The sequence below is a fragment of the Ambystoma mexicanum genome, chromosome 4p (genome assembly GCF_040938575.1).
Source record: "Ambystoma mexicanum isolate Mex_15411 chromosome 4p, UKY_AmexF1_1, whole genome shotgun sequence".
Lineage (NCBI taxonomy): Eukaryota > Metazoa > Chordata > Amphibia > Caudata > Ambystomatidae > Ambystoma > Ambystoma mexicanum.
The window spans coordinates 107,227,432-107,254,510 of NC_090927.1; the positions used below are offsets into that span (position 1 = coordinate 107,227,432).

The 27,079-nt window shown below is 47.9% G+C and overlaps 1 protein-coding gene across 3 annotated transcripts in view; it reads left to right on the forward strand.

The window, feature by feature from the left end:
- GTF3C2 (general transcription factor IIIC subunit 2) overlaps positions 1 to 27,079 on the forward strand; it is a 1,345,710-nt gene that overhangs the window by 1,117,144 nt on the left and 201,487 nt on the right. For all 3 annotated transcript variants that reach the window (XM_069605483.1, XM_069605484.1, XM_069605482.1), the window contains one exon: positions 16,247 to 16,423. In XM_069605483.1, the coding sequence (XP_069461584.1) occupies positions 16,247 to 16,423 (177 nt within the window). The remainder of the gene's footprint in view (positions 1 to 16,246; positions 16,424 to 27,079) is intronic.

Below are 27,079 nucleotides of genomic sequence, written 5' to 3' on the forward strand. Positions count from 1 at the left end.
CCCTACCGAGACGATCTGCTCTCATGGGAGGAGGGTCAGGTTCTCCATCCAGAGGTCAGGTCTCTCAACCTTCATGCTTGGCTTCTGAAAGGTTGAGGCATAAGGATATAAGGATTGGGACCTCCCTGAAGACGTGATGGAGGTGTTGCTTTCAGCCAGAAGGCCTGCAACAAAGTACCTGTACCGTTGCCGAAAGTTCTGCGACTGGTGCAGGGTTAAGAATGTGGATCCTTATTCATGTGCCATTCCTGTGGTTCTGGCTTTTTTGCTTTCGTTAGCCCACAAGGGCCTGCAAGTGGGTACCATTAAAGGTTACCTGGCAGCGCTGTCCATATTTAAGCGCTCGTCTGAGGAGTGTTCTTATTTTAAGATTCCTTTGATTTCTCAGTTTCTGAAAGGGCTCACTAATGTGTTCCCACCGTCACCTTTCCAGGATTCAAACCTGGTTCTAAAATTCCTAATGGGAGCTCCGTTTGAGCCTTTACATTCTTGTCCTTTGAGACTGTTGGCCTTTAAAACTGTGTTTTTAGTTGCGGTTACTTCCGCCAGCAGAGTGAGTGAGTGAGTTGCAGGCACTATCCGCTAAGCCACCTTTCTCCAGCATGGGGTCTGGCATGGATTCACATGCTCATGAATATTCCCCGTCGTCAGGCTGGGAATCCTCAGTAAAGAAAAAATCAGTATCAGTTTCGTTTCTGATCTGTCTTTCGTAGTAGTAACCAATCACTGATCTCTGCGTCATACTGACCACAGCCAATGACTGCCCTCTACCTAAACCCCGCCTCTGGCAGCCATCTTCAGATTTTTACTGCACATTCAAGTGTTGGGAGTCCTCGTGCTTAGCTCTCGAGCTTTTACTACGTGGTTTGCGCTATTTCAAGTGAATTTTCACATTTTTTCGGTTAATCGAGCCTCAAGCTCCACCGTTTCTACTCCCGTTAACGGCTACCCGTTGCAGGATTTTCCTACGCCCCTCAAGGGTGAAGATTTCGGCGAATCAACTTCTTGGAGGATTCAAGAAGATTCGCAGCCTACTTCGAGATGGCCCAGGATGCGAGTTTGTCGCCCGGACCCAAACTGTTTCGCAGCTGCCCTACTCGAGGGTGGTGCTTAGGGCGCACCCCTCCTTTATGCCCAAGGTGCCGTCGGACTTCCATCTTAACTAGCCCTTGGTGTTACCTGTTTTCTTCCCGTCTCCTTCGTCCCCGGCCGAGAGGACTTTGCGCTCGCTGGATGTGGCTAGAGCGCTGAAGTTCTACGTGGACCGCACGAAGAGTTTCCGGAGGACATGACAGCTGTTCGTGAACTTTGGACCTGTGAATCAAGGGAAGGCTCTCTCGAAGTCTTCTATTTCCAGATGGCTCTCCGGCTGCATCATGCACTGCCACCGGTTGGCTAACCGACCGCTGCCAGGCCGTCCGAGAGCCCATTCGACCAGAGCGATCGCTGCTACTACGGCGTTCTTATCTGGTGTGCCCCTGCTGGAAATCTGCAGGGCTGCTACGTGGAGGTCGACGCACACCTTCACTAGATTCTACTGCGTCGATCGGGATTCCAGGGAGGAGACCAGGGTCGGCCAAGCAGTGCTGCGCAACCTGTTCGCTTAAGGTGAGCCTGGTGAGGAGGTAAGAGATGCTTAATGTTGAGTTTTTTGTATTGCTTAATGTTGAGCCTTTTGCCACCCCCCGTGGTTGTGCATGTGTGTACTGCTATTTATTCTTATATTCATGAGCATGTGAATCCATGCCAGACCCCATGCTGGAGAAGGAACAAGTTACTTACCTGTAACTGTTGTTCTCCAGCATGGGTCTGGCATAGATTCACATGCGAACCCTCCTGCCTACCCCTCTGTGGCTCTTCACTTGGTCATACTGCCTCTTCACGTGCTACCAAATCTGAAGATGGCTGCCAGAGGCGGGTCTTAGGTAGACGGCAGTCATTGGCTGTGGTCAGTGTGACGCAGAGATCAGTGATTGGTTACTACAACGAAAGACAGATCAGAAACGAAACTGATACTGATTTTTTCTTTACCGAGGATTCCCAGCCTGACGACGGGGAATATTCATGAGCATGTGAAGCCATGCCAGACCCATGCTGGAGAACAGTTACAGGTAAGTAACTTGTTCCTTCACAGTGTTCCATAAGGACAGGGTTGTCCTTGGGGTTCGTCCTTCTTTTCTTCCGAAAGTTGTGTTGGAATTTCATTTAAGCCAGAAGGTCATTCTTCCGGCGTTCTATCCTCCTCCGCATCCTGGTAAGGAAGAGGAGATCTCCATAGGTTGGATCCTAGGAGAGCTTTAAGTTTCTACATCTGGCGCCTGTCCCGGGTCAGAGTAGACGATCAGCTCTTTGTAGGATGCGCTGGAAAGTGTTTGGGACAAGCTGTTACTAAGCAGACTTTGTCTAGATGGATTATCTTGACAATTTCTGAATGTTAACGCTTGGCGGGTAAGGACCCTCCGGTAGGCTTACGGGCCCATTCTACCAGGGGTGTGGCTGCCTCTACTTCCCTGCTGAGGGGTGTTCCCATTCGTAACATTTGTGAAGCAGCCACATGGGCCTCTGTCCATACTTTTGTAAAGCACTACTCCCTGGATTCTATCCATGGGCAAGATTTGGCCTTTGGCAAGGAGGTCCTCTATTCTGCAATTTAATTGGGCATTCTAAAATTCTAAATTCTTTTCCCACCTCCATACGTTGGTACTGGTTTGGGAGTCTGTCATAGATGTGGAATACGTCGGAGGAACCAATCCCCTCGAAGAACAAGTTACTTTCTTACGTGGTAACGTTCTTTCGATGGGATGTTCCGACGACGTATTCCACATCGAACCCTCCCAGCCTGCCCCTCTACAGAATTTGTTATGCGATTGCAGCTTACGTTTCTGCAAGGCTGTCTGTAGTCATACTGGCAGAAGATTGGTGCCACACGTTCTGGGGAAAAACTACAACTGAGGCTACGGGTGTCGTGTGTCCTACTTGTAACATCCGGTGACGTCGGCTAGACAGAGGCCCTCGAGGACAGTGTATCGACGTCATCGACGCAGGACACAGACGCCGAAGATTTTCCAAAGCAGCACAGCTGTGGTGATTACCTGTCATAGATGTGGCATACGTCGTCGGAACATCCCATCGAAAGAACGTTACCAGGTAAGAAAGTAACTTGTTCTTCTAAGCAGGCTGTCCCATTAATGAGGCCAGGCTAAGTACTCGCTCCGGACTCCACTTGTCTCTCTCAGGCAGTATAAAAGGTGGAGCAGGAAAGCACACTTTGAGCGAATCAAGGATGCTGAAAGGTGCCACAGAGAAGGAGAAAGCCCTAGTGAGCCGCAGAAGCCCTAACACTGGCCCTGCCATTTGAGAGGGGACTGCAATGTGGAGGCGGGAGCTGTACTTCCAGAAGGCAAGACCAGGGGCAGCTGGGGTTGCCTGGCGGTACCTGTAGCAGAACTCCTCCCCTGGGGCCAGACCTGCGACCCCAGGTACATGAGCGGCAGGACGTAAGACCCTGACCTCATTGAAACATCCCCCCTTGTGGCTCCTACAGCTCCCAAAACAGGGAATGCCGTTTTGGGGAGCTGTGAAGTGGGAGCAAAATTATCACAATTTGCATTCTGCGAATGGGAGTCCAAAAATATACTTTTGAAGATTGTGACCTCTGTGAGAGTGGTTCGAGACCCGGCAGAGGGTAGACCCTGGTGAACTTTTTGGCTGAGGTCCGAGCCCAGTAGACGGAGACCTTGTGAACTTTTGTCTGAGAAACTAGCACCAGAGAAGAGTGGTCCGGAGCCACATGGGCGCTCATTTGAAGCTCTCTGGCTGGTGCCCCCTATACCGAACCAGGAGAAACGACGAGTGCTAAGAGGCCTTGGTGGAGGCCGGCGTGAAGTGTCAAGGTGGTCATGCAAGGGTGAAACCAAACCCCTTTTGCAGTCGAAAGTCTTTGATACATTGTGGAGGCAAACGTGAACCCAGCTGAGGGATGCCTACGAATTGGGGTGAACCCCAACAAACCTTAGAACATTGTGATGAATGAACTGTGCGAAGCCTGACTTGGGGGCTTTAGAGAAAGCCTGACATGGGGCTTTAGAGAAAGCCTGACTGGGGCTGAGACCCAGACTTGGGTAAAGGGAAGAACCTATGGTGTCTACAATGACTTTTTGTTGAAATGTGATCTGTGGCAAATGTGAACCCGACAGATGAATGCCAAGAGAAAGCTAGGGGAAGGCAACCCCTGCTTTCTGATGGGATTTAGAAAGTGTGAACCCGACTGAGGGATTTGTGAAATTGGCGTTTGCACACAGCTGAGGGGGAACTCTGTGCGAACTGCGATATTGTGAAGCATGCACTTGCCATAGAATAACAGTGACCCCACAAGACGCGATAGCCCTGTTGTTTAAATTGGCAAGTGCTTGTAGAGGCTAAAGCTCAAAGAAGGATCAGAGCCAGGCTGAGGGGGATCCTAGGGTAAGGAGTAATCACCCGACGTAAAGGTTACCAGAAGGAACTGTTTGTTTTGTTGTTTTTGGTATATCAGGCCCTCTGAAGCAAGAGACCTTACCTGAGAAGAGACTTGAGCATAGAAGACCTGATATAGACACAAGAAACTGTAAACTTGTGCCGAGTGTGCTGTGCTCAAGAGTCCCGCCATGTCCCGTGCTAAAAACGTGGGGAAGGGAGACTCCGGCCGTAACATCCTGACTTATCATTTTGTGAACACTTTATTTTCTGGTGAACATTATCCCACACTCTTTTGTAGCATAGCGGTAAGGATTGGCAATTGTTTTATTAAGTATAGGCCCCGTTTATTTGACTAAACTCCACTTGGACTTTAGATTCTAGATGGGTTTAGATTAGGCATGTATCCCACCCATATCTTATGGTGATACCATGCCTTCCTTACACAGGGGCGATAGAGCTAGTTCCCCAACGGCTCTGGGGCTCTGGAGTCTATTCCAGATACTTTCTAGTCCGAAAGAAGACCCCGGAGCTGGAGACCCATCCTGGACCTACAACGTCTGAACAAATACAAAGTCCCAAAAAATCAGGTTGGTCACGTTGCAGCACGGGTTTGGCCAAATGGAAAAAGGAGACTTTTTGACGTCACTGGACCTGGGGAATGCCTATTTCCATGTCCCCGTTCACAAGAAACATTGGAAATGTCAACGTTTCGTGGTGCAGGGCCAGCACTACCAGTTCAGGGCCCTTCCATTAGGCTTGAAGTCGGTCCCAAGAGTGTTCACAAAATAGCTGGCACCGGTGGTGGCCCATCTACGTCTACAGGGCATATACGTATACCGTACCTGGACGATTGGTTGATACGTGCACAGTCACAGGAGCTGGCCGATGAGCACACAGAGATGACCGTCCGACTATTGACAAATCTGTGATTCTCCGTCACCTATCCAAAGTCCTGCTTAACGCCATTGCAGAACACGCTATTCCTTGACACCAGACTCAATACGGCGTCTTGCCTGGCTTCGCCCTCGGAGGAGAGGCTAGCAGCCATTCAAGGAAAGGTGCGGCCCATAAAGTCATTACTGGGCATGATGTCGTCCTGCATCTACCTCGTCCATCTCTGCAGGTTGCAGATGTGACCCCTACAGGAATTCCTGGACGCCCGTTGGATGCAAGTGTCTGGAAGCTTCCCGGACAAGGTCCCTCTCAATGAAGCCTTCCGGCGGGCGATAGAGTGGTGGGGCGTCTGCTCCAATATCGCCTAGGGCACAGGATTTCAAACCCCCCCCGCCCCCACATACCAGGGGATGGGCGCCTTCCTGGAAGGTTGAGGAGCACACACCGGACGTCTGCACGCCAGAGGCTTGTGGCTGCCGGAGGAGAAAGATCTGCATATCAACATCCTGGGGCTACGAGCAGTGTTCTGGGCCCTCAAGTAATTCCTACCACCTCTGAAAGGCAAGGAGGTGAGGATCTTGTCGGACAACACCACCATGTTCCACTTCAGGAAGCAGGGGGTGTTAGGGAGAATTCTCTCTTTAGGCTGAACTTCCTAACCTAGTGAGTCCCCCAGCAGCTTTGCTGGATTTCTGGAGTTTGTTTTTTCCTCCTGCCAAGAGGGAGACTCTTTTCCTCCCACTCTTGGACATGATTTATAGTATTCCTTTGACTTGTAATGTGTTTTATGGGCTATGGGGTCCTTTACTCCATAGGGTCTCATGCATTTTTCCTATGTGTGTTACACAGCACCCTCCGTGCAGTAACGCAGGGATGTCATAGTGACACCCCACCATAGACTCCATACCCTGGGACTGACTACTGTCTCCCAGGGCATGTAAAGTCACCATTGGCTTTACTAGTTCCAAATTATTAACAGAAACCAGTACAAACCATCATATTGTGGACGTACTGGTCGGTGCAATTCGATTGCCCCGGGGTCTGTTAGTCAAGGGGGCACGTCTCTGTCCCCCCTGATCGAGTTTTGGCTGGTGGCAGTGGAAACTACTTTTTATATTCGACCGCAAATATTTTCCTATGGGATTTTCCCATTGTTGGAGGCTACCAACTTTAATTATTTAATTCTCATAACCTCGAACATACCGCCGGTTTATTTAATTAATATTAATTCTCCGGTTGGTATTTTTTGCCAAGACTCGATTCTAAAATGGCGTTTGTGTTCTCTTCTGTGACTCCAACCCAAGTTGAGCCCTTTGTTCCACTTTTTGGCGGGCTTCTCCACAGAAGCCTCCAAAAGTGGTGCCACTCTGTCTGGGTACCACAGGGGGTGTCGGAGGGGGTTTAGGCACCCTGGACTGAGTTACCTTGGTAACTCAAGTCACACTCTTGTGTGATTGGCCCAAGTGGTGAGCCGGCCGGCTCACCACTTAGCATGTTTGAGTGACAGCTAGGCTGAGTGAAGGGGGGTTTTCTGCATAAAAGCAGGGCTTTGGGGACTGGAACTTCAGAAGTCGCCACAGGACCTGAGAATCCGACGAGGGAGAAGTTGAGCCGACCTACCACGACGACACCACCGGTGGAGCCCTGCAGAACAGACTCACCACTTCCGGACGAAAGAGAAAATCTCCTGGCTGGAGAGGCTTCTTCCCCTGACTGGTGGGCACAACCAGTTTACCTTTCTTTTTTCGCACCCCAGTCCGGTTTGTGGTCGAACTGCCCATGCCAAGCACCCCGGCGGCCGGATAGCCACTCACCACTGAACTGCGTATCACCGGACCGCTCCTTGTACCTGAGAAACTCAGCGGCTGGTTTCTTCCCTGGCAGTGCAACGGACTCCTGTCTTCCTCCACAACGAGATCCTCTCTTCCCCCGGATGAAGCACCGACTTGCATCCGCTGCCAGGAACAACTGCCCCCGCTGGAGCGTTCTCACCACTTTAAGGTACCGTGTCCGCCAGGCCTCCCTTTCTAAAGATTGCTACAAAGTAATAATAACTCCTTAACCTTCTGGACTGGGCTGGCCGCCTTGACCCTCTAACTGGTCCCTTTCTCTGATCCAACTCCTTTTTGAACCTTTACAAGACTTTTGTGCACTGCAACCGTGGGACCTTGGACACATTTCGTTTTTAGATCCTCTTAAAGCGGATCCGGCCTACTGACTCTGAATTCACGGTTTTACTTTGCCTTCCTCTCTTGTTATGTTCTTGTAAAAGTGTTGGGATCTGTTTCAATTTGTTCTCTGCTTTTCTCTCCCTTTTTAAAACGAACTATTAGAGTGCCATCTACGTTAAGCGCTCACCGCTGTCTGAAAATAAGTGGGGCTTTACTTAAGACGTGTCTAATATTCTTTTAAGGGAGTGTATATCTTTTAGTGACCGTGTTTTTGAATTGCTTACTATTAATGCTTGTGTGTTTTTCTAGATGTGGTTTTAAATAAATAATTATATATCTTTTACACCAAGCCCTGGTCAGTGTTTACTTGTTCTATTGTGTGCTCCTGACCTATTGTGAATACTCTGTATACTGCCTAACTCTTCTTGAGGGAAGTCTGACTGCTCAGCCACAGCTACCAAGTAAATCTGTGTGGTACAGACTGCTACCAAGTGGGTTTGCTGCCAAACACCTGTAGTCCTAAATCTTTTGCAGTGGTCCCAGAGGGAACTGCACAGGTTTCTGCCTAACAGGGGGTCACTTGATCCCAGGACTTGTGGTACTGGGCCATCGGACAGGGGATGTTCCTCGTCCCTCTTCAGCTGGTGGGAGTCAAGAACATCATTGCAGACTCCCTCAGCTGAGAACGGCGCTCCTGCCATGAGTGGGAGCTTTGTCAGGATCAGGTGGACCCCCTGTTCGTCAAATGGGGCAGACCCCAGATCGATTTGTTTGCGAACGGTGGCTGACTCCAAATGCCAGAGGTTTGCCAGCAGATTGCACCAGTCGATGAGCCTGGGGGACGCGTTCACCTTCCCGTGGGAAGGGCTGTTTTTGTACGCGTTTCCTCCGTTCCCTCTCCTGCTACGAGTCATCAACACACTCCGTGTCAATGCAAGATGATATTCTTTGCCCCAGCGTGGCCGAGGCACATTTGGTATCCGGACCTTCTCAGCCTGTCAGTCGCCTCCAGTCAAGTTGCTGGTGGTTCCGGATCTTCTCACTAGAGAGGGAGGCGCAATCCTTCATCACGACCCAGGATTGCTGAAACTGGAGGCTTGGCTCCTGCAGCCTTAGAGTTTGGAGGTTATGAGTTACTAGCGAACTACAGGGAGGTCCTGGCCAGGGCGTCGTCGACCTTAAAGCGCTACAGCCATAAGTGGGAGCGTTTTGTTATGTGGTGCTGGTCGCAGAAGATTACCCCTCTGCGTGTCACTGGTCCACAGATCCTCCCATACTTGCTATCCTTGGCAAAGGCTGGTCTGGTGCACGCCTCCATCAAGGTGTATCTGGCGGCTAACTGCAGCTACACCAGATCCCCAGGAAGATCCTCAAAGGACTTTTCCGATCTTTCCCGCTGGTGAAGGCTCCTGCCACGGCTTGGGAAGTTGACATGGTTCTGAGGAGGCTGATTGCGGGGGGGCGCCCTCGAGCCTATACATCAGGCACCACTTGTCTTCTCTCGTGGAAGACGGAGTTCCTTGTGGCCATCACCTCTGCCAGACGTGTAGGTGAGATTCAGGCCCTATTCTGCAAGCAACCGTACCTGACTTTCCACGAATCAAGGGTGGTACTGCGTACGCACCTCTTTCATGCCGAAGGTTCAGTCTGAATTCCACCTCAACGAGCCTTTGGTGTTACCTGTTTTCTTCCAGAAACCTTTGTCACCTGCGGAAAGGGCTTTGCACTCGCTGGATGTTGCTTGTGCGCTGAAGTTCTACGTGACACGCACAAAGAGTTTTTGGAAGACTTCACAACTGTTTGTGAACTTTAGCTCTGTGAACCATGTGAAGGCCTTGTCCAAGGCTTCCATTTCAAGTTGGCTCTCCGGCTGCATCACACACTGTCATCAGTTGGCGAACCAACTACTGCCCGGCCGTCCAAGAGCCTTCTCCACCAAAGCGATCGCTGTGATGACATCTTTCCTGTCTGGTGTTCCCCTGTTGGACATCTGTGGGGCTGCTACGCGGAGGTCCACGCACACCTTCACAAAGGATTCCCGGAGGAGTCCACAGTTGTCCAAGCAGTGCTACGCAACCAGTTCGCTTGAAGGGGCTGTTCCAGAGGTAAGAGTGAATTGTTTCTGTTGAGCCTTGTCGCCTCCCATGGTTGTGTAATGTTGTACTGCTATGTATTTGTTATTCATGAGCATGTGAATCCATGCCAGACCCCATGCTGGAGAAGGTTGAAGTTACTTCTCTTTTACTATTGTTCTCCAGCATGGGTTTGCCATGGATTCACAACCCTCCCTCCAGCCCCTCTGCAACTCTTGTTGGTCATACTGCCACTTTACTTGCTGATCAAATCTGAAGATGGCTACCAGAGGTTGGGTTTAGGGAGTGGACTGTCATTGGATGGGGGCAGTATGACCCAGCGGACAGTGATTGGTTTAGAGGAGAAATACAATTTTAAAGTGAAAGTGAAACAGTTTTTTCGATTCCCAGTCTGACGACCGTGAATATTTATGAGCATGTGAATCTATGCCAGACCCATGCTGGAGAATAATAGTTACAGGTAAGTAACTTAAACCTTCACTCTGGATGGAGTGAGCTTGGGATGCATTTCTGATTCTTGAGAAGAGGGCAACAGTTTACGAAATGAGCAATGGGGTGTGGTGTTCCGCACACAGGCTTTTCATATTTCCCTTAATTGCTTTCTTTCCACCGCAATTAGAAATTGGATTCCATGACTGTACCCTATACCCACTTCAAAATACTGAGGCCCCTCATTCAGCCAAGACAAATCTACAATTACAATGCTCTTCATCCACTGTTGAATTATCCAGAGTCCATTTCGAATGGATTGTGTCCTCCCATGTATTCCTCATCTTAGATATATCTGCCAGCTTTCTGCTTCTTTCTTCGGAAATTTTTTCGTAAGAGGGCTCTGTGCTCGAGGCCGCGTAGCTTTAGTCCCTCGAGGGCCGCCGGCAAGTGTCGACGTCATCCGTCGTATAAAGGGCTCGAGCCACGCCCGTTGGTCTCAGTTCCGTTTTTCCGAGCTTCTGCTTCGTGTTTCGAAACAGCGCGTCAGTTCTTTCTTTGAAAATGTCTTCATCTTCAACTCCTACCATACCCAAAATGGGTTTTAAAAAGTGTCTAAAGTGCGGAAGGAAGATGTCCATTACGGATCCTCACCGCAATTGCCTTTGGTGCCTCAGCCCTGACCATCGGGTCGACGAGTGCGGTTCGTGTCAGGCAATATCGAATAAGGCTCTTAAGGGACGCCAAGGTAAGCTAGCAGTGGGAGAGAGGAGTCTTTTGTCTGCAAAAAGACTCGGGAGAGTAGAGTAGAAAATCTCGTCACAAGTCGAGGCGGTCAAGGTCGAAGAGACGCTCGAGGAAATCTTCCTCCTCCTCCTCATCGAAAAAATCGAAGAAGCGACAACACAAATCTTCTTCCTCTTCTTCCTCCTTGCCTGATAGAAGGTTCATTTCATGTCCTTCTAAGCCTGATTCCCCCAAAAAATGGGAGGCCTTTAGGGCTTCAATGCTAAAGATTTTTGAGAAGGCGGCCCGACCCCCTCAAAAAAGTTGCGTGAAGAGCATGCCACTGTCCACTCCAAGAGTGACAGAGGGAAATCTAAATCTGTACACGCAAAATCCGACAAAAAGTCGAGGGCGTCCTCGGAGGATGATTCTCCAGCGCCTCATGAAACAAGAGAAAAACCTTTGGTGCACAAATCGAGGTTAACAGAGGACAAAATGGCATCCTCGTCGTCGAAGTCAGGCATTTACTCGACACGTCCGTCGACGACTACGTCGAAGCCAAAGATGGCGTTGATACCTTCGACCAAAGTGTCAAAGCTCTCTCCATGACATCGAAGCCTTCCTCGATGACATTGAGGATTCCTTCAAGCATATCGAAGCCAGAGTCTATTCCATCTATGCCTTCTTAATACTGATACCCAAAACGACATTTATGGCTAAACCTAGGTTACTGCCACCACCTTTACCAGAAAAAATCTTCCATCCTCAGGCCAGGCAGGAATTCTTTAAATCTATGTCTTCTATTTTTGAAGAACAATCCTCTGATGAAGAAATTACATCAGCTGGTGTTAGATTTGGGACAAGAGAAGTTCCTGAAGAATTAATAGACCCAAGTACCAAAATGACCGACCTTTATGACTGCCTACAATCGGCCAGTGGCCTAGATACCTCACCTGAGGTAGAATTTGAAAGACCAGACCCTACTGGCCACGCAGAATCTGGGTATTGGAACCTCATGGGAAGAGTCATCGACTTCATGGGGTGTAAAACAGTGTCCCCGAGTTACGACCAGGATGACATGACAGATATTATTGATGAAGGACCTCAAAAGGATCTGATCCTTCCTTTCCACAAAGCTCTACAAAAGAGAGTTATGGCAAATTGGGAAATCCCAGAATCTTTACTAGCTGTAAATAAAAAATGTGTGGCAAAGTACAGACCTTCTCCTTCAGATCCAGAGTATCTATCTAAGCATCCTTCACCTGAGAGCTTGGTGATTCAAGCTGTGACTGCAAACAAGCAATCAGCTCATCCCTCCATGCCCCCTGACCGGGATGATAAAAAGATTGATGCTTGGGCGAGGAAAGTGTTCACTTCGGGCAGTATGGCCCATAAATCTACTAATGTGACTTGTACATTAGGTAGATTTACTTACACCCTGTGGGACTGCTTGAATGCAGCGGCTGAACACATCCCGGAGGGTGAGGAAGGGGATGGTTTCCTGGCGATAGTAAGAGATGGAAAGGAGGCTATGGAGGAGTGCCTCAAATCAGGACTGGACACTGCTGATAGTGTGAGCAGGTCCATGGCGGCTAGCACGGTTTTACGCAGATTTGCTTAACTGAGAACATCTGGTTTTGCATCTGATGTACAGTCCAGGTTACTCAGTATGCCCTTTGACGGCTTGAGGCTGTTCGGCAGCAAGGCGGACGAGAGCTTGGAGAAGCTACAGACCTCAAAAGCGGAAGCAAAATCACTCAGCGCCACTAGAAGACTGCCTCAACACCACTCTTACGCAGACTCATCTTCCTAAAAGTCGCCCTTTTCGCTTCTATTCCTCCTTTGGAAAAGGGAGGGGGCAGGCCAGTCAGAGAGGCCAACAGAGAAAACCTTTTCGTGGTGGAAAAGGAAAGGTGCTAGATCAGCCACAGCAGCGGCTATTACCTCCTCAGCCACTGCTGTAGCCGCTGCAAAGCCACTTTGAGGTCTTAACCCACAAAACGCTGGTGGGAAGCAGAATCACTCGGTATCTGGACGAATGGTGGTCCTTTACGTCTGATGACTGGGCACTAGAGATAGTGACCCATGGTTACTGCCTTCCTTTTCGTCAAAGACCTCAAGATCATCCACCGGGAGACAATTCTGTAAAATTCCAGACCCACTCCTTGTGCAGGAGATTTTAACCCTGCTAGAGAAAGGTGCAATGGAACATGTACCTGTAGCGCAGAGGAACAAAGGTTGGTACTCCCCTTATTTTCTCATCCCCAAAAAAGAGACAGAGTTGAGACCCATCTTGGACTTAAGAAACTTGAACAAGTTCCTCAGGAAGGACAAGTTCAAATCCTCCAGGCTCTTCAGCTTCAGGACTGGCTGGTTTCATTGGACCTTCAAGATGCTTACTTTCATGTGCCAAACCATCTCAAGCACAGAAAGTACCTGAGGTTTGCAATTGGCGGATCTCACTATCAGTTTCGAGTTCTGCCATTTGGGCTGACCTCTGCCCGAGGGTTTTCACCAAGCTGATGGCTGTAGTGGCACCAAGTCTCAGGAGAGGAGGGATTTATGTCTACCCTTACCTGGATGATTGGCTAATCAGGACGAGTTCACCAGAACGAGCCCAGAAACACTTGACCATTACATGCCACTTCTTACACAGACTGGTCTTCTCCCGCAATTACAAGAAGCAACAAATGATTCCAAGCCAAAGACTCCAATTCATCGGAGCAGTCCTGGGTACTACCTCAGGGAAAGCATGGCCTCCCTAGGAGAGAGCTCACCACATTCTGCAGATGGTAACGAAGTTTCAAAATGCCCAACATCTACCGGCTTTCGACATTCTAAGGTTGGTAGGCCTCATGGCATCCTGCATTTTTCTGGTGCCGGAGGCTCGACTGAGGATGAGATCCCTTCAATGGACCCTCAGGACTCAATGGTCCCAGTTTTCGGGGGAGATGTCAGATCTTCTGCATGTCTCGGCCAAAGTAGCTCAAGATCTTCTATGGTGGGCTTGCAAGGAAAATATCCTCAAGGGGGAACAGTTTTGGCAACCATGGCCAGAGATAACGGTAGTGACGGACGCCTCACTCACGGGGTGGGGAGCCCACACCAACGATCTGACAATCAGCGGTCATTGGTCTCCATCGGAGTCCAAACTAAACATCAACCTTTTGGAGCTGAGGGCAATCGGACTAGCGCTGAAGGTCTTCCTGCCCTCTGTACAGGGAAAGAATGTCCTAATAATGACATACAACACAGTGGCCATGTATTACCTCAACAAAAGAGGAGGCGTAGGATCACTACCACTGTGCAGAGAAGCAATGCAGCTCTGGTTCTGGGCAATGCAAGAAGGAATCTCTCTATCAGCAATTCATCTAGCCGGAGAGAAAAACATGGCGGCAGATACTCTGAGCAGGCAGAGCACAGTCTCCCACGAATGGGAACTAGCTCAGGGAGTCCTTCAAGAGATCTTCGTCCTTTGGGGAACCCCTCAAGTTGATCTGTTCGCGTCCGGTACCAACCGAATGTGCGATCTGTACTGCTCGAGGGAATTTCCCTGGAGAGGAGCTCTATGGGATGCGTTTGTGGTGGACTGGATATTTCCACTCCTATACGTGTTCCCTCCAGTCCCCGTGATTCCTCAAGTAATCAGGAGGTTGAGAAAGTTTAGGAAAACCATGATCCTAATTGCCCCGGATTGGGCCAGGAGAACGTGGTACCCGGACCTTCTGGACATGTCCATCTGCCCTCCAATACATCTTCCACAAAGAGAGGATCTCCTCTCGCAAAGGGAAGGTCAAGTTCTCCATCCAGAGGTTAAAGCTCTCAGCCTTCATGCTTAACTTCTGAGAGTCTGAGATATAAGGATTGGGACCTTCCAGACGACATTAGGGAAATTTTGCTTCCGGCTAGAAGGACAGCAACAAAATCCTTGTACCGGTGTCGTTGGAAGAAATTCAGTAACTGGTGCAGGGATAAGTGCTTTCCTTTCTTTTACATTTGTGCTTTCCTTTCTTTTACATTTGTGCTTTCCTTTCTTTTACATTTGTGCTTTCCTTTCTTTTACATTTGGCCAACTCGGGGCTCCAAGTTGTTACTATTAAAGGATATTGAGCAGCGCTACCTATCTTCAAGCGCTCCTCAGAAGAAGTTTCATATTTTAAGATGCCTTTAGTTGTCCAATTTCTTAACGGGTTAACACATGTGTTCCCTCCTACAGGTTCCCATTTGGGACGTAAATTTAGTTTTAAAATTTCTTGTGTGCCCCTTTTGAGCCTTTACATTCTTGCCCTTTAAGGCTCCTAAGTTTTAAAACTGTTTTACTAGTGGCTTTAACTTCAGCCCGCAGGGTGAGTGAGTTGCATGCGCTCTCTTGTAAGCCTCCTCACACTATTTTCCACAAGGATAAAGTTATTTTGAAGGTCAAACTTTTTTTCTTACCTAAGATAGTTTCAGATTTCCATCTGTCACAAAAGATTACTTTACCTTCCTTTTACCCTCCTCCGCTCGCTAGTAAAGAGGAGGAAAGGTTCCACAGGCTGGACCCTAAAAGGGCTCTCAGCTTATATATCTATAGACTTGAAAGATTTAGACAAACTGATCAGTTATTTGTCGGTTACACTGGACACAAATTGGGCCTTGGTGTGTCCAAACCAACCATATCCAGATGGATAATCGTAGCAATATCTGAATGTTTCAGGTTGGCTGGGAAAGGGCCTCCAGATGGTTTAAGGGCTCATTCAACTAGGGGCATAGCAACTTCCACGGCTCTTCAGAGTGGTGTTCCTGTGCAGGACATTTGTGCTGCGGCCACTTGGTCATCCATGCACACCTTTGTAAAACATTGTTTAGACTCCACTTCTTACAAAGGAGGCCTTTTTGCAAAAGCTGTCCTTCATTCAGTACATAATTAAAAACTCTGGTACTCCCTCCTCCAAATTACTACTGCTGTGGGAGTCTATCTAAAATGAGGAATACGTGGGAGGACACAATCCATTCGCAGAACAAGTTACTTACCAACTGTAACGTTCTTTCGACTGGATGTTCCTCCCACGTATTCCTCATCGACCCTCCATACAGTTTTTACGCTTTTTGCACTTGTACTTAAGAGCCTGACATCCTTCGATGCCCGATACAACTGATGCGACCATTAACACCGAAAAAACAGAACTGAGACCAACGGGCGTGGCTCGAGCCCTTTATACAACAGATGACATCTACACTCGATGGCGGCCCTCGAAGGACTAAAGCTATGCAGCCTCGAGCACAGCGCCTTCTGGCGAAATTTCTTTCCAAAGAAAGAAGCAGCAAGCTGGCAGATATATCTAAGATGAGGAATACGTAGGAGGAACATCCAGTCGAAAGATCGTTACAGTTGGTAAGTAACTTGTTCTTCTCTTTCACAGCCATACTTATGCTACCTTGTCAGTCCCTATTTGCTCAGACATTTTATCTCATACTTTTTTTCCTCCTGGCCAGCCTGTTTACAAGGCAGATCTTCTGCAATGTTCTGCATTAGCCAACCTGCCTGCCAAAAAGCCCTCAGAGGAAGAACGGCAGGAAGACGATACTAGCCCAGAGCTTTTACCTTTCAATGATCGGTCTTACCAGGCAGCCGTCACCAAATACTCCATTTTGTACCAGGACACAGATTTGGTAAGAAGTGGTTTTGTATCTGTGTGTGGTATATTTAAAGGTCCATTTTTTGCATCGCACATATTTGCCAAATAATGTTTTTAGTAGGGTTTTGGTGATGAATGTATTTCCTTTGTACTTTGTCATATTACTGAGAACATTGCATAAGAAGATTTGTTCTTTTATCCATTACATAAAATGCTTTGTGTTGTAGTATTTGCTTTAAGTTTGAAGCTAATTTTGAAAAGGGAACACAACATTTTGTTAAACTCGGAACGTGTGTGAAACTAGCAACAGTGGTTTACAACCTCAGTTTACTAGAAGACTTACATGCAGATTTAAAATTCTAAAAGGCATACCAAATAATAAATGGCCATGGTGAGGCATGTTCAGTCAAATGTTTTAGGTAGCTGAAGATTTCATAAGTCTTTTCAAAGTTTAAATAACTTTTCAAATGTACTTTGCTGGCTGGATAAGCATTAAAGTCCTACCAGTGTACATGAAAACACATAGTCCAGGAAAAAGTAGAACAGAATAGACAATAAAGAGTACTAGTATGTATTAGCACCTGGAATAGAATGATGAAATCCTGGGAGTCAATTAGGATCAAGGGATTCCAGGCACTAATTAATGTTGTAGATATTTATGCAACTGGTTCTCAGCATTCTGTCCATGGCTTCTGATGCCAGATTACGCCACACAAGTGTCTCTTCTGTTCATTGCCCATTCCCCCCTTACAGCTTACCCCTACTCACCTCTTTTGGCCGACTGCCCCATACTTTTCCAGCCGCTGCCAGATTACCTACACTGTCCACTAACCCTTTCCGTCACTCGCTTCTCCCACAACACTGCCACAAAAGTACTTCCGTTCTGTGGCTGGCAACTATAGGTGAGGCATGGTATCACAAGTATGGCACTGAAACAAAAAGGTACAATTTGAAAAACCTTTATTAATGTTTCTGTGTTTGAAAAAACTCCTATTATGCCCTAGAACAAGGATGGGAGTAGTCTCCTCCAGCAAATAATAAATAATTTAATGGGAATACCCTAGGCGAGACCTAGTATTCCCCCTTCTACCAGTTACCCACACTCACACCCCACCCCTCACCCTCCTCTACCTTCTTGGGGTGTTTTCAAACACAACTTCTCCCGCTCCCATTTTGGAACAATACTAAGAAGAAGAAGAGGCAACCTAGTGGGGTGAAGATTACCAATGAAAACCCCACTAAGAGACACAGGACGATCTACAATACTCTCGCAGCAGGCTTTCCCCTTAATGAGGACATGCAGACCCAACCCTGACCACACACCTGCAGAAAATGAACATCACACAGGTGTATAAAGGGAGGCTGCTGAGGGGGAGAGGTTGGAATTAGTTGTGAGAGCCGGAAGGAGGCTGCAAGACTGAGACAGGCAGAGGATCCCTCTTCATATCCCAAATACCAGCAGCCAGGTTGGAAGGTTGTCTGGAGTGGAGAAGCCAAAAGTCTGGGGGCTGCCAAGGAGATCCAAAGGACTGCCCGGTGAGAAGTGAGGCACAGACAATTGCTTGGTCCCTTGTCGGACCACCTCAGCCCACAGATCCAGAGTGGCTATCTGCCAGTGCTGTACTACCTGGGTGAGTCAGAGAGAGGGGAACCCAGTGATATGCGTATGACTAAAGAATGGCAGAGATCTGGAAGTGGACATTCTAAGTTTGAAGTTAAAAGGCAAAGAAAGAAGTGCTTTCTGGGAGTTGTAGTGAAATTAGTGCAAACATTCTTTTAACGTGCACAAAAGTTACAATTGAGAGACAGGTTTGAGCTTGATGGAGGGAAGCCTATGTTGAACTGTGCATTTATCCGTAGGAGGATATTGGGTTATCAAAGTGCCAAGAAGGCGGAAGAGGAACTAAGAGTGCTAGATAGAGCATGTATGAGACAACTACATTTACCAGAAAGCAATGGTGCCAGGAGAGCACGTATAAACTCTGTAAGCGTGAGAGTCGAAGTGGTCATGCTGAGGTACATATCAAATCCTTGCACATTCAAAACTCTTCGGGAAAGCAAAATAGTCAGGAAGTGAAATTTAGAATATTATAGTACCGAGAGGTTCCGACCTTAGGGACCTGTTGGGGAAATTGTGTTGTCATGAACTTGAAAGACCAGAGAGAAACCCAGACCTACACCAAGAGAAGCCAGAGAGGTCTGGTTTGAAAGATTGATGTGCCAGAATTGTGATCAGTCTTTTTTGTTGCTTTGAATCAATACGATGGAAACCTACAAAGAAACAAAATCAAGGCAAGGAAAGCATAACCAGAATCTGTTGTGGAAATATTCATGTCAAGAAAAAACTAACATTGTGGATCGTACCAAGTGGTTGGAAGTGTGCATGTGATGCTGGAAATGTATCGGAGGGACAGGGCCTCCGTATCCTTGTCCTTTACTGTTTTTCGCCAGGAGTTCATGTGGGATTTTGGTTTGGTGTACAGACCAATGGGCACCCATGTGGGGGAGGGGTGAGTACAACCGTGTGCCCCTAGTGTATGTTTTTGGGCACCTGTGTGTGGCCCACAGAGCAGGGTATGGGCTGGTGGCAGCTCCATGCTGAATTTGACAGGTGCTCCAAGTATCCTCCATTTTGGGATACCCAGGCCCTGTCATTGGAATCAGTAGATTCCTGATGGAACAAAATGGCCCCGTGGCCTCTTGCCTTCCATCACCTGTTAACTTGGTTTTTCTGAAGTCCCGGGAAGCCCTGACTCTGTCCGTTCCCCCTGACTGGCTGTTGGGTGGAAGTTCCATATATGGTAGTGTGGGGAAGTGCCGTCTGTTAGGCAGAATCCTGTGCAGTTCCCTTAGTGAACACTGCAAAAATATTAAGACTACAGGAGTAAGCAGTAAACCCAATTGTTAGCAGTCTGCACCACCCAGATTTACCTGGCAGCTGTGGCTGAGCAGTCAGACTTCTCTCAAGAAGAGTAGGGCAGTATATAGAGTATACATAATAGGGCTAAAAACACAGTAGAGCAAACAAACACTGACCAGAGCTTTATATCAAAAGTATATAATTATTTATTTAAAAAACAGTTTAGGTAATACACTAGCACTCTAAATAAAAAGCAAGTCAAAACACAGTCAGGTAAAGTATACACACCTCCCTTAATCACTTATTAGACAAGTCAGAATTAAAACACCACGATTTGTTAAACAGATGTGAGCACATAACCTGATGGCACTCTAATAGTTTGGTTAAAGGGAGAGAAAAAAGGCAGAGCATAAAAATAAAACGGGTCCCAACACTTTTAGGAGTTCTCAGCAAGGGAATAAAGGCAGTATACACTGTAGAGCCAATAGTTCGTAGGCCAGGCCCACTTTAAATGGAGCAAAGCGAAATGTGCCCACGATCACACGGTTTAAAAATGCACTTAAAGTCTTTGCAGAATGCTCAAAAGAGGTTGGGGCGATTCAAGAAGGTAAAGGTAGAAGGTCTGGGGCAAACCCAGTTGGCAAGCCAAGGATTTAAGGGTCACCTTGGGCAAACCGAAGAAAGGGAGGCCAGGCAGGACACAGTACCTTAAACAGAGAGGAAGCTCCAGCGGTGGCAGTGGTTTCTGGCAGTGGTTGCAGTTCGTTGTTTCGACCCGGGGAAGAGAGGATCTCGTCGAGGAGGAAACGTGGAGTCGTTACACTGCACACGGATGAAACCAGCCGCGGAGTTAGTCAATAAAAGGAGCGTTCCTTTTATTCGCGGTCAAAGTGGTGAAGCTTGGCTATCCGGCCGCCGAGGTGCTTGGCACGGCCGATTCGACCAAGAGACATCTTTGGAAGGCGAAAAGGGCGAACTGGTTGGTCCCACCAGCTCAGAGGAAGAAGACTCGTCCAGCAGAAGAGATCTTCTCTTGTCGTCGGGACAGTGGTGAGGTAGTTTCAGCAGGGCTTCACCGGTGGGGTCGTCTTTGCAGATGGCTCAGCTTCTTCTCTCTTCGGATTCTTAGGTCCTGTGGCGACTTCTGAAGTTCCAGTCCCAAAGGCCCTTCTTTTATGCAGAAAAACCCCCATTCATCAGCCTAGCTGTCAATCACACATGCTAAGTGGTGAGCCAGGCGGCTCACCACTGGCCAATCAGAGTAGAGTGCGACTTGGGTTGCCGAGGCAACGCAGTCCAGGGTGCCAATTCCCTCCTCCACCCTTCCTGTGGAACCCAGACAGAGTGGCACCATTTGGAGGGCTTCTGTGGAGAAGCCTGCCAAAAAGTGGAACAAAGGGCTCGACCTTGGTCAGAGTTACAGAGACGGACACGAATGCCATTTTAGAAAAGAGTTCTGGCAAAAAGACCCAACCGTTAATTTAATATTAAATAAATAAACCGGCGGTGTCTTTAACATTGCGCCAAAAAGTGGTGCTTTTTACAATCAATGGGAAAATCCCATAGAGAATATTCCGGTGGAATATTTCGCGTGGTAACCACTACCAACAGCCAGAAACTCGACAAGGGGGGACTGGACAGTGCCCCTTTGAAAACAGACCCAAGGGCAAAATAATTAACCCCTTCCAGTACTTCCACAATATGATGATTTGTACTGGTTCTGCTCACCAATTAAGACTAGTAAAGTCAATGGTGACTTTACATGCCCTGGGAGACAGTAGTCAGTCCCCGGGTATGGAGTCTGTTTGGGGGTCACTATGACACCCCTATGTTACTGCACTGAGGGTGCTGTGTAACACACAAAAACAGATGATACCCTATGGAGTAAAAGACCCCATAGCCAAAAAGCACACAAACAGTCGGAGACATACCTCAAATCATGCCTAAGAGTGGGAGTAAAAGAGTCTCACTCTTAGCAGGAGAAGAAAACAAACCCCAAAAATCCAGCAAAGCTGCTGGGGGACTCACTAGGTTTGGGAAATTAGCCTTATAAGAGAATTCTCCCTAACACCGACCAGACTGACTGGAGCCTTCACAACGACCGTATGTTGTGGGTACGCCTGTGGGTGGAACCTGGGTGAATGGAGTGTGTGACGAATACGCATTCTGTGTTGTGGACGTCTAGTATCTGGTGTTTGACAAAATGACTGAAACAAGCCCTGCTCGAAACTGGTATGAATGCAGTGTGTAGTGTTGAATGGTGTGGTACTTGTCTGAATCCACATTCTGTGTTTAGTGTCTGGATGGAAAAGAATGGCCTGAATGCACCGTGCGCCTGATTGGCTCCCTCATTGCCTGAATGCCCTTCTGAGTGATTGGTTGCCTGAGTGTGACCCAGCAGAATGAATGGGAGATCAACAGTATATCTGTGGGCCTCTAACTGCTAGAAGCCGTTTAGAAGCTGGAGTTGAAACTGACATTGCAACTGAAGCTTAACCTTGAAGCCCTGCTGGAAGAGAAGTATTGCTCTTCTACTTCGTCGATCTGAAAGCTGCTGTGTCTTCAAGAACTGATCCAGAGAAGACCTTGTTAGGCACCCTATTTCCGAGCTACGAGGGAGCATTGTGCACTGCTAACCTTCGCCGAAGCTCCCAGGAAGTCAGCCTACGAAAGATTGTCAGCCGCAGACGGGGACTGCCGATGAGAAACGAAGTGAAGCTCTGGACAGCCATCCACCGTAGTCGACCAGGGTTTGCAGGTTTGCTATAACCGCTGCAGGCTTGTCGAAGTTAGTTGCCCAGAAACGGGGACTGCTTGACGCTGTGCTGTCGACGACTGGAGCTGCACCGCTCCGTTGCCTAAGACATTTGATTCCCGGACGCGCTCGTCTGCACCGCAGACCGCCTTATCCTGCCAGAGAAGGCCAGGTCGTCGTTGCGCCGAGGAGCATCCGCTGGTGGGTTTCCCGACACCCAAAGACCGTAGAGGCGCCGGATGACTCGACGCCCTTGCTGGGCCAAAGTTCTCACAAACGCTTTGCGGTCCTGAACTATCGACATAGAGGTGCCCCACACACCTCATCCTTGCAGGACGTCTTCGACGAGCACCGCCTGGACCGAAGCTGCTGCCTCAACGCCATCGACTTTTCGTCGAGGATCATCGATGCCAAGTTCACCTTCTTCAAGGCTCATCGACGATCCGTGGCGCCTGCTTTAAAGGGAGTCACTCAAGAAGGATCCATCGACGCCTCCTCGAGGAACTCTGCTATTCCAGCTACATTGGGGTGGTAGAAACACTTTAGAAGGAAATAAGACTCATTGAACAATAAATGGACTGGGCTTGTAGTATATCTTTATTTTACAGGTTGCCCAGGTGAGGGGGAGTGGGTTCTCCACACAGAATTGTGTCTAGTGGTAGGGGCCAGTATTCTACAAATTGTTCTAACCAACTGCTTTCCTCCTATGTCTATTGTTGGTTACCTTTATTCATTGATTTGCGTGACATTTGACCAGAGTACAGTTGATGCACTTTAATGAAATCTGATAATAATTGTTGTACCACTTAGAACTGTATATATTTGCCATTGTAGATTAACTGAGAACAAAGTGTGTTGTTGTGATTGTGTATATAACTTGAACCTTAATTGTATAAATACTGTTTTTTCACTAATACAGTATGTGAACATTCCTTTCTAGGTGCTTGGGGACTACACTGTACTTAAGAACCAGCCCGCATCACCTTCTGAGAAGCTAGGCCTTGATTGCTCGACCATAGCTACCGAATAGAGAATCTTGGCTGGGGTCTTCTGTGCCTCTCCTCTACCATATAGAGAGCAGGAGTGGACACCCCCCTCCAGTCTTTATAGTGCAGATCCTGTGAGCTGTGTAAGCCAGCCACCCGGCAAGAACTCTTTAAAAACCCCAGTGATGTGAACATGGGGAAGGGAGTGACCCTTGGCTAACACGGACATCCTGAAATTTCTTTTGCACACTGATTTTCCTTTTTGAACTAGGCATCCCCTTTTCAGATATTTTTGTTTTCTAGTAAGGACAGGCATTAGTTGTTTTTTTACATAGCCCACTTTTATTTGACTAAGACTGACTATGACTGTTTTCTTTTATGTTGATAGTTGCAATCAATCCCAGCTTAGTTATAGGGCTAGGTAGTTCCCCCACCCATCGGAACATTTAGTAATAAAGGTTTTGAAACTGTTCTCTTGTCAGTGTCATGCTTGCAAGACCATACCTGCTTTACACTGCCCTATCTCTTGTACAAAAGTGTGTAAAGGAGAATGTGCATGTAAAGAAAAACAGTGTTCAAATATAAAGAATAAATGTGGCTGAGTCAGCTCTCTTCCCTATGTTAGATGGCACAGAGTAAGGCGGTCTCTGTAGGCAGGCTGACACACTCTGGCTCAGGTTCTTGACACAAAGGCAGTTCACAACGTGGATCGAGGTCTGGCCGGTCTTCCATGTTAAAGACTCTTTCCAGCTTCCAATTCACAAATCAACTAAAATATTCACGACTGTCGCCCTCAGTTGGGCTCAGACCTTTCAAAAAAAAAGTTCAACCACGCTTGCAGGGGCTCCCTTCCACTAGCTTAATTCATATTCTTTAGGGGTTCCCTTTCCCTAACTTATTACACTTCTGGTCTCCCTCATTCGGGCTTGGACCGTTTCCTGATGTCGAAGACATTCAAATGTGCGTGGCTTTCTCTACAGACCTCCGCAGGACCACTTCGACTCAAAAGTTCAACTTTCACCATTTACTCTCCACTTCTCTGGGTTAACTTTGATTACTTTGATTTGACAATTCACTCACTTTATCGCTACATACATTTCACCTTTCATCGAGACTTTCTAGTAGGCTACTTCCTTTCGCAGGACCACTCGGTTACTCCATATCCCCGTTTCCACAGCTATACTTGCTTCAAAGTTAATTCACAGGTCTGCCTTTCTTTGAGTCTCATCCACACACATGCAACCTTCACTTTTGCGATGTAATGTTGCAACTTCTATCTTTCCTTAACACACACTGATGTTTCATATTGCTTGCCAACTCACCGGCTGTGTCCGTTTTTTCTTGTCTTTACGATATTTCAATTTACGAGTCAGGGTTAATACCACAGGCTTGGCCTCACCTCCCCAACTCTGCCGCTCACCCAGAAGGGTCACTGGCGTCCTTGAAACACAATGCAGCTTTCTCATTTGGGATTAGGTCTTCTCCACGTGTCTTTCGTAGCCTTTAGAAGGCAATGACCTCCTGGGGTCCTTGACCTGTTGCGCTCATCCCTCGGTCTATCGCTCTGCTCCAGTAGGTTCACTTCTGCCCCAGAGGTTCTGCTCTTACTCGTGTTCCACCTTGCTCAGAGTATAAAAGATCCGCCTTTTATACGTATGAGGAGAGCTAATTGGTATCAGATGTATGCACTTAGTCAAGTGCCTGTCTTTGCCTGACCCGAATGGTGGGACATGTCCAATGAGAGGTCTAAGAGTTCATCTTTTTACTCTGTCACCCTCTTCCTCTGCCCAGCGTTTGTGTAGAACGGGGGTAGAGGGGAGTTGGGACATTGGAGAATCCTAGAAAATAGGATGGGTTAGGTGTACGGGAAAAGGGTGAATACTGCGTCTCACCATTGGTCGCCTCAGCCCCACTCCCCGAGGACCCCTCACCCAGGTGATCCTCCCACACTGGTCCACCCCCCAGGGTCTGGATCCAAAGCCGATTGCCAGACAGACAGAGACAGACAGAGACAGACAGAGACAGACAGACAGAGACAGACAGACAGAGACAGACAGACAGAGACAGACAGACAGAGACAGACAGACAGAGACAGACAGACAGAGACAGACAGACAGAGACAGACAGACAGAGACAGACAGACAGAGACAGACAGACAGAGACAGACAGACAGAGACAGACAGACAGAGACAGACAGACAGAGACAGACAGACAGAGACAGACAGACAGAGACAGACAGACAGAGACAGACAGACAGAGACAGACAGACAGAGACAGACAGACAGAGACAGACAGACAGACAGAGACAGACAGAGACAGACAGACCCAGACAGACCCAGACAGACCCAGACAGACCCAGACAGACCCAGACAGACCCAGACAGACCCAGACAGACCCAGACACAGACACACACAGACACAGACAGACAGAGACAGACAGAGACAGACACAGACAGACAGACAGACAGACAGACAGAGACAGACAGACAGACAGACAGACAGACACACAGACAGACACAGAGACAGACAGACAGACAGACACAGAGACAGACAGACAGACAGACACAGAGACAGACAGACAGACACAGAGACAGACAGACAGACACAGAGACAGACAGACACAGAGACAGACAGACAGACAGACACAGAGACAGACAGACAGACAGACAGAGACACAGATATATCGAGATATCCCCAGGGACTAGTAGGTGAGACACCCTTTTGTTTCTCACACAACCCACAGGCAATCGGCTGCCATACCAGTGTGTTTGTGTGAAGAAGCTTTCACCGGCACTAACAAACAAGGGTCATGCTTACGCCCTGTCCTAGGGCAGAGTGCTAATCGCTTTAATGCACGCGTCTCCAGGCGGTTCTGATTGGCATCTGGGCTCTTAACAATTGCGATTGCCTAGGACATCTGGCAATAATGCTTGATTAGTACATGGGTGTTATTATTGACCTTTAAACCAATCCAAATGCTTCAAATGCAGTCACTGTTACTGGCCTCATTTTAATATTCTGATTCCAGCAGCAGCCTAGCAGCCCAAGGGGAAAGGTATGTCTTTAAGAGATTGATCTCTTGATTTAGCTTTCAGTATGGTATAACTGTATTTTTTTACATCTGCGCCCACTGTTGCCTCATGTGTTCAATTATGCCTTGCTTAAAAATCGAATTTGGTGTCTTTTTTCATCTGCAGCCACTTTCTCGTCTGGATGTGCATAATGTTCCCTGCCCCCTCCCTGTTTTTCACTCCCCCCTTCCTCTCCTTCTATGTGTCTCTTGCACTTACTTGCTCTGTTCGTCTTGCCCTAAACCACCTCCCTCCCCCTCTCCCTTCATGTATAGCTCTTGCATTATTGTAACGACCGTCGGGCACGTGCAGTATGTTTGTCATATGTTGTAACCATTTGTATTCCTTCTGTCCTATGTTGTACCATTAAACGCGTAGCACTTGCCCATTCTGAATATCCCAATGCCTATTAAGAATGTTAATCTTGTTGTAGCTTCTCACACTCCCTGCGTTGGAGCGCTTTGAAACGCTTGTTGAGTGTATAGGCACTATGTAAATGACCAATAAATAATTGATTGGTCCTAACCATCAAAGGGCTCAGATTATTTGCCGTTCCTCCTGGTATGAGTCTACAGTATATGCCCCTGGATGGGCTAGGCGTTAACTCAACCCCATTTTAACTTACTCCAGCTCCCAGGTTTCTTCTGCCCTTTTCCCTGGACCTCTTTTCAGCTCCAGCCTCAATGAATGGCCTCAAGAACTCTCATCACTCCTGTTTCCATCGCTCCACACACCCACAATATCCACCTACCAGTAGTTCCCTTCCCTGTTTCTATGTGACTGTCTTCTGTGGTAGATTTGTTTATTATCTTAAAAATATCTGCTCGCTCACATCTAAAAATGAAAATTGATTTTAGCCACCCCCATGAAATGTGTGCCAGGGTGCTTATAACTATAAGACCGCCAATAAACCGCCTTGTACAGTCAGTAATTGCCCTTGAGACCTCCTGAAATACCCTTGATTCAGCCCAGTCATTTGTCTTCAGGCCATTCCTGTGTGGAAAGACTGCAAGTGTTGT